Source organism: Tauraco erythrolophus, chromosome 1, assembly GCF_009769465.1.
Source record: "Tauraco erythrolophus isolate bTauEry1 chromosome 1, bTauEry1.pri, whole genome shotgun sequence".
In the NCBI taxonomy this organism is placed as follows: Eukaryota; Metazoa; Chordata; class Aves; order Musophagiformes; family Musophagidae; genus Tauraco; species Tauraco erythrolophus.
In genome coordinates, this window is record NC_141465.1 from 21,444,931 (window position 1) to 21,461,772 (window position 16,842).

General features: G+C 37.0%; 1 protein-coding gene across 1 annotated transcript in view; it reads left to right on the plus strand.

Annotated features, from left to right (window-relative positions):
• The first annotated feature begins 591 nt into the window (after positions 1-591).
• The window catches only part of ROBO1 (roundabout guidance receptor 1), a 542,241-nt gene continuing 525,990 nt past the window's right edge, over positions 592-16,842 (plus strand). Inside the window, exon 1 of the mRNA XM_086611694.1 lies at positions 592-700. Within this exon, the coding sequence (XP_086467820.1) occupies positions 592-700 (109 nt within the window). The remainder of the gene's footprint in view (positions 701-16,842) is intronic.

A 16,842-nucleotide genomic window follows, 5' to 3' on the forward strand; every position in this document is an offset into this window, starting at 1 on the left:
CCTAGATACATTATTTTTACTCCCTTCCCTTGCCCCCCTTTGTGGGTAGAGAAGGAAGCTTTACAAACCGTGGTTTTGCACCCAGTGATAAATGTAATGAGTTTTGAGTGTCAACATTAAAACGTTCTGTGCCATCAGCTCTGTGAAACTGCAGTGAAATATGCAAGTGAAGGAGAAAAAACTCCTCCGTTTTCAGCCTGGCTGTGTCCCCTGCTAGGGTGCTGTGGCGAATGTTGATAAACACTGGGAAGGGCTGAGAGGTGGCAGAGGCAGGTGAGGAGCCAGTGGCTTCTGAGGGACCACAGAAAGCTCCCAGTGCATCTCTTCCAGCGTCTGAATGCCAGAGGCTCCTGCTTAGGAAAAGCCTTTATGACTCTTCTGTTTTTACATTCCCTGGATGAAGGAAATAAGTGATGCGATGGAAATACAATTTTTAATAAACATTTCTAGTAGGAATAATATTTTACATCTCCCTCTGCCTCTGCTGAGTAAGTGCTGCTAGCTCCAATTATTCAGTCCTAAGGAAAGTGTTCTAATTCATCTTTATCGGTACTCCAGGTAGAGGTGATTTATTTTTTTTTGTTACCTGGCATGGCTGTGCTGTCACTGCTGCTGCTGCTTGGGCTAGTAGACATGACTGCTGCTGCGGACATCACGCCTAGGATAAAAGCGGGGTCAAGGTGGAGAGGTGAAAAGAATCGTGAGTACCCCAGGCTTTTCCTTCTCTTCTTCTCAGCTCTCTGAAGAAATGCATCAGGCCTCGTTTTGCTGTGTAATTCTCCCTCTCCGGGAGGTTATTCTTTAATAATAACCTTAAGGCCATATAATTTTTGGTATTTAAATATGCATGCAGAAGGCACGGGCCACACCTTCTGTGTGCTCCACACATCTGCAGTACAATCCTGTGTTTCACTGCAAGCTTTCCGAACAGCCTGGGCTGATTAACTCCTCTATTTCCAGAGTGTTGCGAGACTTCCAGGCTACGATCAGCTGTGCCATTTCTATTTATAGTCTTATCATTTTGCATGCAATGTTGAATGTTAGTATTGATAAAGTTAGCAAATTTTACAGGTGTACTGTTTGCGTGAAGGAACCTCGTAATCGCAGTGATCGTACTGGGTAACTTTATGGATACAAATGGGTAACTGCGGCTTAAAATGTACAGATTTAGAAAGAGGGATTTAATGAAGCATTGCAGCTTGTGCAGGGTTTATCAACACTGCACTTAAAAAGAGAAACGAACATTATTATTAGAACAGGAAAGTCGGTGAGTCGTGATAATATTTGGGAGTGAGACTTCCTACTGCATACACAGTTGCTTGACTGAAATAGCCAGATGACTATTTTCATTTAAAGGGCAACTCAGTTCTTGCTGAGGTTATTCTTTCTTCCTGTCCAGCTATATAAATAAGCATGTCCGTTATGGGCAACATACTATTATCACTACGCCTGTGAATTTTTGCTGTGTTTTTTTCTTTTTTTAAAATACCTAGATGACAAAAATGGGAAGGAGTATTGAAAATTGAACTGAGCTTTTCAATTTGATTCAGCTAAATGTGATGTGGTTGATTGGAAAACATATACGATGGAAGTGCCTAGAATAATCAGAACTAATAGGAATGGCTATTGATATCCTTGGGATGAGTATTATCTTGACAGTTATGTTGTCTCAAAGCTGGTCTGCAGCCTGAGTAATGTCTGTTTTTCTGCAAGTACAAACATACATATCAATAAATCTGCCACTTCACTTGGTCCCCCGAATCAGCAGCATTAAGGACAGAGACTTCGTACTGAGTGGAACTGAGAACTGCCTCATCCATTCACAAGTAATTTGTGTCTAAAAAATAGACTGCCCAAACTAGCAAGGTGTTAATGTGTGCATAAGTGATGCATAAGAATAGCATTCTACGGCTTATAAATATTTAAGCATATTAACTAATTGTGACTAAAAGAATCCTTTAATTTAATGGATGTGGAAACTGAGGCGCAAATCTAATAAGACCTGAAGTACGTAGATTGAAATTTTTCCAAGGCATGATTGTTGCTCAGTAAAAAGGTCTGTATCTGTGTGTCTTTTAAAGTACTACTTTTTGTGAAAAAAAAAACTGTTCCCAGAGTAAAAATACTGTATTTTCAGTTTTGATTCAATGATTTTCTAGTGTTTGGAACTTTGTGATTCTGAGTATTTAGTCTGAATTTTTTCTATGAAGAGCTGAAATAGATGGAGATATAGACATTAACATCTCACGAAAGCATTACTGAAGTTAATCGGTTTGGGATGGCATTTAGCTATGATGAATAAATTACACAAAGATATAGGAGTTTAAGAGCATCACATCTTTTGGAAATTGTTTTGCAATTGTAATAGGTCATTTAATGTCATCTATAGTTAGCTATTAGACCTCATCGATTCAAATTGCTTGCTTTCTTCTGTCAGGGCAGGGGACTCTCGATCCAGAGTATTAGCAAATTGCTGTTGTTTGGTTAAAGGAAAAACAAGGATGTAAATTAGTCTTTATATCATATTGATATTGTGATACTTAATTGCTTAATTGTAATGTGTTAAAAGTCTCCTTGAAATTCTGAGAAGGTGTTTGGATCGGACCTTAGTGTGCCTTTTATTTAAATATTAGCAATATTCATGCTAGGAACAACTGCTGAGCAAGAGAGGTTCTACAGGAATGCCATTTGAATTGTATACCGTTTGGCTTTGCTATCCATGATGCAAAAATTTCTCCATAGCAGAATGCAGCTATCATGCAGAGCTGGGTGCTATGGGCAGTAGCTATCTCCTTCTTTCTGAGACAGGAGAAAGCCCAAATGTTATGTAATCATAGTTGATTGGTTCTTTGTTGATTGCTGTTAATGTTATATATTTGCGTGTCAATTGACAGAGTACTCGAAGGTGTTCTCTTGCTGGGTTATTTTTGCACATCAGTGTTTAAATACTAATAAGAAATACTCTGAGAAGGTGAGTGATTATGCAATATATATACATATGTTTATTTAATTTGGGTTACACTGAACTTGCATAACCCAAGCCAAAAAATGTGACTTGACATGAAAGGAGACATGGCTGATTTCTTCGTCTCTTGACAGGAATTTTCACTAAAGCATTCAAGTGTAGCAGGACAGTGATGCTTTAAAGGTCTTTTATATTTACAGTATAGAGAGATTTCAAAATACTTTTGCTCCAAGTGGTCTTTTAAAAGATAGAATAACTTTGCATTTCTTCAGAGTCTCTGTGATGCTTTTCCAAACAAGATCACAATATATTAAGAGGCATTATGAGTTGCCCGGAAAAGTCATTGTGATCCAAGTTCTAGCCATGTGTCTCGAGGCCAGGACCAAGGTGGTCCAGCAAGGACCACAATAAAACTTTATGTGTAGTGTTTGCTTTATCTGAGCTTACACCTCCTTGGAAAAGCTTTGTTCTTTACTTTCCCATAGAAGAGTCTTGGAGCTGGGAATTTTGTAGCCTGGTTTCTGCTCCAGTACAGCTCAAATGAGTGAAATCAGATTTGGAGAGAGTGGGAAGAAATTACTATTTCTGACAAATACAACAGCAACAAAAAGTAGTATGGAAGGAAAATAAGGGGATTTATTCCCATATGCGTCTGTACTTCTCATTGTAACAGCACCTGGGTGGGGTGAGGCAGGGGAACAACACATATTGTGAAGGTAATATTAAACTTATAAAACATTTAAATATATAAAAGAACCGTTGCTTAATTGCTTACCCTATGGTGTCATCTTCTGACACATGCTAGTACTTTTTTCTGTTCACTTCATTTTTAAGAAAGATAATGATTATTGTTTGAATGCCTGTATTTTGCAACTTACATTGCTTATGAACGTGGGAAATAATAAAAAGATATCTCATTGTTATTTAGATATTGAAGTGGCAATGTATTAAGATTGTCTTACTATCTCCCAGAGAAACTATATTATAGATTAATAATATGGTTATTTTTAACTGCTATATACTGCAAAGAAGGTTTACACTGGAGACTACATGCATACTTTCTGACATTTATAACTTTGTATATATATTACTGTACTATGTGTAATTTCCTTTGTGAGGAAATTTTAATCAAAATAGTTCACTTACTCTGAATAAAATATATTTTCTCATAGAGAATAAAATTGTAATTTTCTGTGCAAGTTTTAAATGTCATATGTAAAGATCAGAATTGAAAGTTGTCACAGTGAATTGCTGAAGCAAAAATGTGGTTTTGTATTTTTGGTAGAAACAAGATTATGAAGTTTTAAGATTTTACAAGATGTTAAAACTAGTCTTTCTGTAGTTCAATTCATTTTGCATTATAGGCAAAGAGCCTAAGATGAGCACATTGTCGTATTTACTATATTTGTCACTAGGAATGTCAAACACCATGGTCTTTGTTTAACCATAGCTATTATTAGGAATGCCAGTAATATATCATTAGTGAAGAACAGCGATACCTGTTCTTACTGATTCTTTGCATGCTGGAAGTTCTATATATCTATGGAGATATGCACACGTACATACATAAATGTAATATATCCATACACATGCTTTCTAAAAGCTCCATAACTTTCTCACTTGAGCACTCTGGGACAAAATATACTGTTGCTGAACCTGGGTGATAAATTCTGTATTTCACATAGTAATGATAATCGCTCATAAAGCATTTCTGTCCTTATTATGGTCTTATTTTATAATTATTATTTTCTTTGTGTCTTGTTCATAAGTTCAGTTTCTGAGTTGTGTACCTAAATTATACACGACCTAAACAAAGAATCTCCAGTTCAGGAGAAGAAAAGTAATAACATTATCAAGGTTTTCTTAGCAATAACTCTGGCAACTAGAACAAGCAACCTCCTCAAAAGTCAGCATATATGTCACATTCTTCAGGAATTCAAAACTATCAAGCTATTCATAGATTATATTGAATTAGGAAATGTAAGAAAAAATTCAACATATTTGTTAATCTAATCTAATCTATTCTTTGTAAATTATTGTATAAAAATAATTTATTTCTAATGTTGATAAGAATTGTAATTTTTTTGAAGTAAGTCTGTATATACATATATAAAATAGCAAAATATAGCAGTCAATAATTGTGATACTTTTCTACTGCCATCTCCCTACAAAAAAAAAGCCAACCAAATGAAGCACCTTTCTTCCTCTGGACAGTGAATGTATTTAATTTTTCAGATTTATTTAGCAGTAGATAATAGTTAAAACTTGCAATCCATTGAGAGATTTATTTTGGGACAGAAAGTTTTATAATTCCTATAATGTGTGGTAAAAAGTAACAGAAATAATTTCCTCTAATTACTTTCAGTATTCATGTAAGGTTCCACTGAATAAGCAATTTCCTTAAAATGATACGAGTAGTCATAATTTACTTTTTGATTTAAAAATACTTCTTTTTTTCAGAGTTCAAACCGGTACCTGAAGCCTGTTTGGTATTTCAGTATGACTCAGCTAATGATGAGTCATCGGTCTCGCATTTAACGTAGGTACGCACAGAGCTATTCTAGCCTGTCAAAAGCTTTAACATTCCGTTGTTACAGTGCTAAAAGCCTATCAACAACATATTAGTCATTTCTCAGTTAGTCCTAGCCCAGTGTTTTCTAGGTATCGTAAATATGCTGAAATTGTTTACATATTTTCAGCTAAAAATGTGGTGTTGCTGTTCGTTGGTTAGTTGATTGGTTGTGAATTTATTATAATTTTTGTCTAGCTTTCATTGATAAAGAAACACTATCCTAATTCTATTAATGCAAAATCTAGCTGTTTCTTTCCAAGTTTCCTCAGACTCATTGCAGTTTAGACAAGTTGAAGTGTGCATTGGGGTTCAATATTGCAAGTAATTTCATGGTTTATATTTGACTATCAAATAAATATGTCCTTCAAATAGCTTTTGTAAGAAGGAAAAGACTTCTGGTATGTGGCTTTGTCTATGTGATCCATGAAAAAAATATGGGTTTAACAGTAATATTGATGCCTCAAATATAAACATGCTAGAAAAGAAAAGGATCAAAGCCAGTACTGCGAGAAGTTAGGAGGAATATCTTATGGCTGAAATGCTTTAAAAAAAAAAAAATCTTTGCTTGCAGTGTTACGAACATGTTAAGTCTATCTGCTGTTGCCATGAAAAATTAATCTCTGACTTTGAACTAGAGCCAGGTCTGTAGGTTAGCCCTGCGAACCCAGTGCATATGTATGGATCGTGGACCACCCATCCTACCTGAGACCCCCCTGGAGCAGCCCATCCCTGCCCAACTTGCCCCGCGCCTCTAGCCACATCAGATGGAGAGAAGCATCCTCTGCCGGCACCTGCAGGTGCGAGGCACTGGCTTTGTGGTGGGTGCACAGACCAAAGGTGTGCGTCCAGCCCAACCCGTGCACAGTTCTCACACAGTTTGGAGGAGAGCGGGTCTCAGAGCAGAGGACAGCAAAGGACAGCTTGCTGCTACTCAAGCAAGTAGTGTAATCCAGGGGTGTCGTGTGCTGCAGTGATCCCAGCCACACTTTTTCCAGAAGGATTTTTAGAACGAGGTGGGCTGTAAGGATTAGGGCAGGTGGGGTGGTCTGCAGTCACCACCTGGCCGGGGAGCCTTTAGCTCTAACGCGACACTGCCCAGGCACGTCACTGCCTGTGTGCCCATCTCCATGTAGGAGTGACCACTGGGGTCCCCAGACAAACAGCTGCTGGGAGCACGCCATGGACAAGAGCTGAATTTCTCTGCCGAGATGAACTCTCCTGGTTTGATGTAACAAAGTTTAAGGTCAAGTGCACCTGCTTTAGATTGCTAAAATCAAGTGTCCTTTTAAAGAAACCAGCAAGTTCCTTATCTTACAGAAAAGAATAAGAAATTTGTTCTTCTTGAACTGCTACAGAGCAGTCTTTGATGTTCAAATTTGCTCTTTTGTTACAGTTAAATGTTAAATATGCAAGTTTGTCTGTTAACATTATCATCTTGTACTGTGTGCTTCACTGGAAGCTTTAAACAGAATCCCAAACCAAATCCATTTAGTGATCTTTGGTGCCCAAGTGTAACCAGAAAGATTTAATACAGCCTTTCCTAACCTTGAGGCCACTTTCAAAGTACTTTTTTTCTGCTTTCAGGTAGTTTTATTTCTTATAAGAAATCTTGTTTCACACAGTACTGTCTTAGAGGATTGTTCTTTATCACAGACATTTTAACATAAAGTAGCTCAGTGTCTAAAAAGAGCTATTAACAGAAAACGTAGTTGCCCGTTAGATGCCAGAGACTTTTTTTCACCTTGAGTAGATGTGTCTGATAAGAAACTTAGAAGAATGGTGAAAAGAGAGATTAAGAGAAGAACGAGAGAGATTTAAAAAGGGAGGGGGAAAAAAAAGAGAATTGGAAGCAAACAAAGTGACAGTTAAATAGCTGAAGGATGAAGGAAAGTAAAGAAAAAAGAAAAAAAAAAGATAAGAGAATCTAAAAGGGCATGAACCAAACTACTTTTGCTGTTACCATTTAACTTATTTGCAATTTCTCATGCAAACTACTTAGCTTGTAGTATTGACTTCAGTGTCCCACTTTCATCACACCGTCTGTAGGATATAGGGGAAGACCTCTTATGTTGAGAAAAAAGTTTACTTAGAATTTTAATTTATCTAAGTTATGAGGATAAAATATGAGGATAAGTTATAAAATATGAGGATAAGTTATGAGTATAAAAACCCCAAGCATCGCTATAGGCTCGGGGAAGAGTGGCTGGAGAGCTGCCTGGCGGAGAAGGACCTGGGGGTGTTGGTTGACTACCGGCTTGATATGAGCCAGCAGTGTGCCCAGGTGGCCAAAAAGGCCAATGGGATACTGGCGTGTATCAAGAATAGTGTGACCAGCAGGAACAGGGAAGTGATCCTGCCCCTGTACTCGGCACTGGTGAGGCCGCACCTGGAATATTGTGTCCAGTTTTGGGCCCCTCGCTTTAAGAGAGATATTGAGCTCCTGGAGCGAGTCCAAAGAAGGGCGACTAAACTGGTCAAGGGGCTGGAGAATAAAACTTATGGGAAGCGTCTGAGAGAGTTGGGGCTGTTTAGCCTGGAGAAGAGGAGGCTGAGGGGAGACCTGATTACGGCCTATAAATACTTGAGAAAAGATGGTGGGGAGGTGGGGGAAGGGCTCTTTACATTAGTGATGGGTGATAGAACAAGAGGAAATGGGTATAAGCTTAGTCAGGGGAGATTCAGGTTGGATGTTAGGAAGTATTTCTTCTCTGAAAGGGTTGTCAGCCACTGGAATAGGCTGCCCAGGGAGGTGGTTGAGTCCCCATCCCTGGATGTGTTTAAGAATAGGGTGGATGATCTACTTAGCGATATGGTTTAATGGGGATTAGGGATGGTTGGACTCGATGATCTCTAAGGTCTTTTCCAACCTAGAAATCTATCAAAATCTGTGAAAATGAACTGGTTTATTTTAAAATTACCTCAGTAAGATTTTACGGTAGAAACTGAAGTGAGCTGACATTGATTCATAAAAGCATAAGGACTTCAGAGTAATTAAAATTTTGAACATTTGGTGTCCCAGAACTTTTGACCTTTAATAAATTTGAATGTAATTGAACTAAATTTTAATGTACATGGTCTCAAATGAATGGGACAGTCAATGAAGCTGCTGTGCAATTATATTTCTGTAAGGGAAATTTCAAGAGAGCCTTTAAATGGTTTTGAAGTATTTTTAAAGTATTTATATGAAGACAAAAAAGGCATAATTTTTGCACTCCTATTAGTTCTATTTTTGTGTAAAATTATTTAATTATAAATTTTTAGAAACTTTAATTTTCATTTATTATTTCTGACTAACGAAACAAAAAGTTTTTCTTTTTGTAACTTTGTTATGTTGAGAAATGTTCGTTTCTCTTTGTGGGCCTTCCTGTACCATCTGTTAGAGCCAGCCTGTGTATATTCTCCTTTAAATATATTTGATGATTATTTTTTTTTGATCACTCTGTAGTCGAGTCTTAAAACATTGTATGTATTTCCTAACTCCTACAAGTGTAGCTTTATTTTTTTGTATTTGTAACTTGTTATTTTAGCTATCGTCTAAGGACAATGGAAGAGTTAACACCATTCTCTACATGACTTCTACTAAAATTCTCAGTAACTGCATTCCTTTATTTTTTCTCCTTATCTTAGATAGTCAGACTCCCCGATAATTCATCTCCCTCTGCCTCTTTGCTTGGTGATATATGGAATCATTAGGCACAAGTATCCAAACAGGAACATGGGGACCACCCAGTACCTAGATAAGTAGTTTCTGGTGCTCCAAGTCTGCTTTCCTGCCAAGAGCACTGTTATTAGCTCCAAACATCTACGACCATGATTAAAAAATCTAAAGGTTTAGAAAAGAACAGCTCTTGTTCCTCTTACGGTGATCTTATGGCCTTGCACTTACACTCAGCTTCTCCATTTTCAGGCTGTTTCCCAACACAAGTAAGATTCAAATAGTCATTGATTATCTCCAGGGCTTGGAGCTGTAACTGGGACACTGTCTTGTGTCCCACTGCTGATGAAACCGCCAGACGGGATCAGCTACATGAGACACAGATGCATTGCTTACTAATAGGGGAAAAACATCTCTGAATCACAACACTTTATATATTTCCTTTTTCTCTTTGAGGGACGCTTGCCTTTTGAGGATCTTTCTCCTCTTGTGAATCTGAAGTCACACTCTCAGCTTACTTTCCCACAGTCAGCAAAGAGAAAGGAGACCAGGACTCTTGCTTCCTCCCTGCCCCTCCAGGGAATAGCAATTGGGACTACATTGGTGCTGTGTTGGCTGGAGATGTACTTGAGAGTATCTTTATCCATTCATCTTGTGTTCATTTCACTTCTACCTTATCCTTGTGCCTTCTTCTTTATCAAATACTTTCCTGCTGCCCCAGCTGTGAGTTTTTAAGCTTTTTCAAGCTTTTCTTGTCTATTGCCTCTTTTCCAGTACCTTCTGTGCATGTTGCCAACTGACATGGCAGTGAGCCCTAGGCAGCCAGCTTTCCTGTGGAAATGAGCAACCTGGTACTGCTGTGATCAATATTCTAGTCTATCCTTGGGATTTTATTTCAGATCTTTTGGAGAACTGGGGACTGGATGGGTATTTCCACCATCAGAGTCATTTTATGTGGCTCTTTGAAGTACCTATTGAATTTCAGCAAGATGAAAATTTTGGGTTGCAGGTTGAGTGATCGGAAAATCTGGCTACCACTGCGTAATTCAACTTAGAACATGGCAGTGGTCTACGGCTATTTATATTGGCTGAGAGAGATGTTTTAGCCAAAATAAAAAGTATTCCTTTCAATTTTGATTTTTTTTTTAATGAAAATCTTGATTTCTGTATCATGAGTTGCACATATGTGGTTCTACAGGGGGCTGTTTTGTTTACACAGTCTGCAGGTGATGATTCTTGTGCATACCTGTCTCAAAGCTTCAAGAGAGAGACAGACATAGGAATCCATTGGCACTCTCAAGTCTTAAGTCAAAGTCCTTTGTCTTTGCTTATAAAGAAGGCTTTATGGTTTTTCTATGCAACACAGTTTTCCAGAAAACAAGTATGAATTTAGTTGTTGGTTCGTTTCATTTTTATTTACGATAACATAGGTTGTAAATATTTTTCTGATGTGCTGTTTGTTTGGTTTGTTATTCATACATCCTTAAAAATAAATGGTCACCTGCTTCATCACTGTCCCGCTTCAGGTCTGCCCTCCGGTGAAGTTATTGCTTTACAATGATATAATGCTTCACTACTGATGTTATAAATCTGACCCTCTTGTTACAGATGAAAAAAATTCTTATGGCAATGAATAATCATAGAAATACATATTTCTTTGTGAGAGATTAGTGAATGAAATGCCACAATGAAGTCGAGATAGTGTGTATACGTTTTTTAGAAACAGAACTCAATATCAACCAGGAGGTATTTCTTTATTGTGAAAGGATGCATATAGGAAAAAAAGTGAAACAAAATAATAAACATGAAGCTTGTTCTATATAGAGTACCTCCAGGGTAATATGTACTTTATGTTTCCTGGACATTCTTTGGATTTTCATATTGGGCTATAAAAACACCAAATCAGAGGAGACTCTTCCAAAAGTAGAAGTGGTTGATAATGCTGCATTTCTTTCTTTTGCTATTTGAAAACTACAAGAGAGCAAACTCAAGACAACCATTGGTTCAAATCACCAAGAGGAGCTTGTGATCTTGAGTTTATTCTCTAAATGGCTGTTTGTTCAGTGGCCCGGTCAGTGATGTGATTTACTTGCTTTTTGCAAACACCCATTTAAGCTGAGTTTGTTCACAAATGATTAGAGAATGGCTGTTCTTTTTATAATTACCCATATTGGCATTCTTGCAAGTAATAAATGGCAAGTATTTAAACCGTTCTCATTCTCTTTAAAAGTTTGCAATCTAATTAGGCACCAAAAATGATAGTATGTTAGTTCAGAGACTACTCACATGCTTCTTAAAGAAACTTTATACAGATATGAATGAGCATAGATTTAACAATGCATATGTAGATTTTGTTCTTCAGAAGGGTATTGCCTATATTTACAAGGAATGTATTTCTGCAAATCATAATTACTTCTTAGACAATGAAAGAATGTGTGAGATCATTTATTTGCCACAACTAGTTTTACTTGGTACTGGGATACAACATCATATGTTTTTTCAGTGATACAAAATGACTGAAGCAAAATGCTATGAGACATGATTTGTGCCCTGCAGAATGCTTGGAATATCAGTGTGTTTTTACTCAAGATTGAATATGATATAAAACAAAACAAAACAAAAAATTACGAAATTGATATACAGCAGAAGTAATGAAGCCTATAGATGTGTGTCTCACATTGGATGTTTTTAGTATCTTTAAAGATACACACATATTTTTGATTCCTTTCTCTCCCTTTTTCTCTATTTGTAGCGTAAACCTCTGTCCTTGGCACCAACTTTTCCTGCAGAAAGGATACTCGCAGTCTCTCTGTCCTACCCAACCTTCTGTTAGCATGCTTTGTGTAAGATCTTAGTGTCTCTGAGAAACTCCATGTTGCAGGGCTCAGTAGGAATTTGGGCAAACTAGAACAAAAGCCTTTTTCATTTGGGAACCACATACTTAAGTGGAGGAGGCACTGACCACTCCTAATATACTAAAAGTCTGTATTTGAGTAATTAATGTGAAAATGATATGAATTACAAAAATCTACAAAAAATAAAACCTGGATATACTGTTTAATACATCTCTTTATGAAAAATCTATCTGTGATGGCTTGAGCTGAAAAACATAGCTGCTACAGAAAAATACATTATTTACTATTCTTTTGCATATGTTCAGAATCAATCAGTTTGCTACTCTCAATTACTCTGCCTTTCATCAAGGTTTTCGTACGTTTCAGCCTACCCAATGGACTGAATTGTCAGGCTGGGAAATTACCCCTGTGGAATGTTTCCTCTGATATATTACAGTCCAGAAAATGGACTTGCTCTTGTTCCCTGCATTTTTATTTACATTTTCTCCTTAGCAGGCTTTGCTAAAAGGAGCTACCTTTTGGATATCTTACTCTCTTTCGTCCCTTCATTCTTGCTCTCCCAAAACAATTCTTGGCTGTCACACAGTGCGCAGAGGAAACCCCTTCATGTTTCTGGGCTACCTTGGGTGTCTTTCGCCAGCCCAGGGTGAGGAGACCTGTGGACACTCAGCAGAAAGAGTCAGTGAGGAAGAAATGTCCCCCAGTTGCTGACCCTTCTTCTTCTATGTGCTGAATCAGGCTTTGAGAAATTACCTAAATTTTTAGTTATGAAATCTGTTGTTCTCAGAGAGATTCCTGTGGCAAAACCACAATACAGTACAGAAAAAAGTAAGGTATTTAATGAGAAACAGGCAGGGCCTGTGTACTGTTCATGAAGAACGACTACTGTTTTGTGTAAAGAGAAGCCAACATGAGGAATAAAACCAGAGTAGCTTACAGGACATTTTAACAAGATGTTAGTTTTATGCTTGGTGTTTTAGATTCTGCTTAAAATAATGTCTTTTTAAGTTACTCTGTCCACTATGCAGTCTGTGTGTATGTCTTCATTAAAAAGAAAAAACACAAAACAAAGTGACGAAGCCACAGAAACTAATTAATATATATTCCTTTTTTTGTTGTTGTTTCTATTGGTTCCAGTATTGTTTTAGAGAAATACTCTTTCTATTTTTTAACACTTGTCCCTTTACAACAATATTCAAAGACAATATTTTTCTAACAATCAATTTCTAGTTGCTTTAACATCTGTTGATGTGATTTATTAATGTTCGGGTACCAATAAAGATACTTTTTTCTTTTTTGTGTGTGTTCAGCAACATAAAAAGAATCTAACTGCATGTTTCCTTGAAAACAAAATCTCACTGACTTAGCTTTTCTTTTTTTCTTAAAGACCATTGGGAATATTACAGTTTTACATGTCAGCTACTAATGGTTTTAGATCCGATATTTGATTTAAAAATCACATGGCCCTGAATAGTAGTGTTTGTGTTTTTTAGCAAAGCCTGCTTAGTTTCGTATAACACTATGACATTAATGTCTTCTTTTCAATGACCATAAACATTTTAGCTTGCATTTTATATGCTGCACGTTTAAGCTTTAATTGGACATCTGATAGCCTGTGTACATAAGCACCTCCCAGATAATGTGGAAATTGTAGACTGAGAAGCAATGATGCTGTTGTGCTGGTGGATGCAGACTTTAGCCTGTTTGGTCAGATTGTTTCCCAAGAGTGTCTGCTGTATTTCAGAAACCCTTTTCATATTAATTGTTAGAGAAAAATGCAAATGATGAGGCGGGTGCCAAAGCAAATCATTGACAGGCGTTTTATCCTACCCAGATTATAAAGTTCACAACTTTTTTCCTTTTTTTAAATCTTAAATATTAAATTCTTAAACCGTGAGTCTGGTAAGGTTACATCTCTGAGTTTTGATACATGTTCAGTCTATTATCATATGGTGTAAGTCGTGTTCATCATTCTGCTGCTGTAGATGCTTCGGCTTATACTGTATCTTACTTTTGGGGGATTCATGCAGTATCTGAAGAACAGCAATGCTTTTGAATTGTTTTCTGACAGATTCTTTGAGAAGTCCTCCTCCTTTCCTTCCGCAGCTGCAGTGCCTCCTGCTCTGTGAAAATGTGTATTATTGGAATGAACCGATTTTTCCCTTTCTTTCTCACTTATTGTCACTACTTAATTTAAGTACAGGAATCATCAATGGTCACCAAACAGCGCTGCATCAAAAGGCGATTTGAAGACTTAGTTTATCCTGGGATTTAACCTTTTGGGATGGTATTTTATGAAAAGCATTTTGTTTCTGAAACAGGCCAAGAAATAAAATCTAGCAACCTTGCAGCAATTGTAGTATCTAAAGACATTAATTGATCCATTTTCTTCACATCGCTACCAGGTGGTATAAGTAGTAGTATTTGCTGTCTTTATTTCATGGATGAAGTTGATGATAGTCAAAGTGTGTATGAGAATTTGCAAAAGCCACACAAAATTTGTATCTTTACAGATTCTTGTCTTGTAGTTCTAAGCTCATGAGAACATGGTGTTGCTAAAAAAAAAAATGGTATATTGATGTGTCAGTATATAGTGCAAAGTCTATATATGGGTATTCTCTTGTACATGTTTTTGGCTCTAGATATATTTTATGATGGTTGCCATATATTTTATGTCAGTGTTGCCATATGTTATGAGCAGCTGGGGAAATAGGGTCAATCCAGAAATATCTGGATATATATGGTCTTTTGAGGACATAGCAGCAGATGTAGAAAGCAAATGTAATTTTGGAGTAGCTTAAGCATTTCTTTATTGATAAAACTGTTTTGGCACAGGTTCAGGTAAAATTTCTGTGTAATCTAGTGCACATATATAGCAGCATGTTCTCTCCTGCTGTGCAAAAGTGCTTTTCAGTACCTAGTTCTTCTCACAAAGAGAGCAGCTCATGACAATGAAGATAAGTAAGAGAATAAAAATTGAAGTTGTAGTTTCAGGACTTAAGCAGCTGTGAAAAGTCTACAGCAGCTTTTTCATAATGGAGAAAAATGTGTTTTCTCTGGGCTAAAGCAGAATCAAATGATTTAATGTATTGTTTGGAGTCCAAGAGACCAGATGTATAAGTCAATTAAGGTAGTAACTAAATAAGGGTGGTATGTCTATAAAGGCTGGATTTAGCCTAGCTATCCCAAAGCTTCTCAGCAGAGAGTTTCCTTTGAAGGAGCCAGTAAGGGGAGCCTAGGGAAATTAACCTCATTAGGCTAAAGTTTGCCTTTGGACCACTCAAAGTGCAACAACGTTTTGGACACCATGTCTCTGCTATGGGCTTGGAGACCTCAATAAAACAGAAAAAGTCTTAGGAGCCAACAGCATACCTAGGAATACATAATTCCAAAGCAGCCAGGAAAAGGAGTCTCAGCAACAGAGAAAACATGTAATAAAACATGTTTCTTAGGGAACTGAATGCTTACAATCAGATCAATCTCATTGACATGTGAAGTTGAAGATTTCAATTACACAATAGTGTACTGGGACCACCTTAGAAGATCTAAGTCTCTGTGCTCTTATAAAAAGCCTTGCTTTACATTTAAGTGATATTACTCACTAAGCAAGAATCAGGTATTACCAAATAGTAAATCAAGTTTAAGATTACACAGAGTAGTCTCCATCAGTTACATAGAGAAGGAAGTATTAAAAAAAGTAGAATCTGATGGTGAGTAGTCTGCCAAGTAGAACTTGCTCAAAGGGTGGGTAATTACCAAAAGAGATTATTTTGTGACAGAGCCTGAAAACAAGTTATATTACTTGTAAAGCATGCACAGCAGCATATACCAGAAGTGTTTACTTGGCACTTGGATAACTATTACTTTCTTTAGATAAAAGAAGTCACAAGCTGTACACTAGGTTCCCTCAGTATGATGAAATGAGGCTCTGCAATAAAAAGAAGCAGAAAGATACTTCTCATTAGTTGTTTACAGAAGAACTGAATACATATATTTCAAAACATGCAATGTTAAATGTTAGGATTAAACCTCTCCAGTTTAGAAAGAATTAGACAAATATAAATAAAGTAATAATACATCTGCATGACATTTTGATGTGTGACATCAGCCTGTATAGCTGTCTATGTTTTTCTCAGCAGCTTCCATAGTATACTTGATTTTTTAATTTTTAACTACGAGAGCAATCTAGTTGCATGTTATAGCACTGACTTTTCCTGCGAACAGGAAACAGGCATAAGAGCTCAATTTTCACCATTATATCCGTGCAGTAGAAAATGATTTTGTTAGGAGCTGGCAAGGTCAATGTCTCTGTTACCAGTGAAACACAGAGTCAAGGTTCTTCTGTGGCATATTTTGTATCACTCATAGCATTAGCTGGCCTCAGTGAAAGGCAGGATAGAAATATCTCACTCAGCAGAGAAGTGTTACAGTTGCTTTAAGCAATATCTTGTTATGACACCTTTGGTTCCGTTTAGCAAAATTGTCTCCTTAACCTCCTCCATTCAGTTAGTCTGACCATACGTTTACCTGATGTGACACTTAATTCTACTATTTTTTTGGAGTTGAACTGTTATAAGTACTCAACTGAATTTTGTTCTTATATAGATAAAGGAAACTAGAGCCCAAGGGGCCAAGTCTCCGATATGTATACGCAGAGATGGGGAACATAAACAATACCAGCTGTTTTTAGCCTGACAATGTGTTCCTGATTATTTATAGAGCTCCTGGAAGATATGTTGTATTCATCCAGGTATGATATTTCAAATAAAAATATTACTGCCTTTCAGCTGAGTTA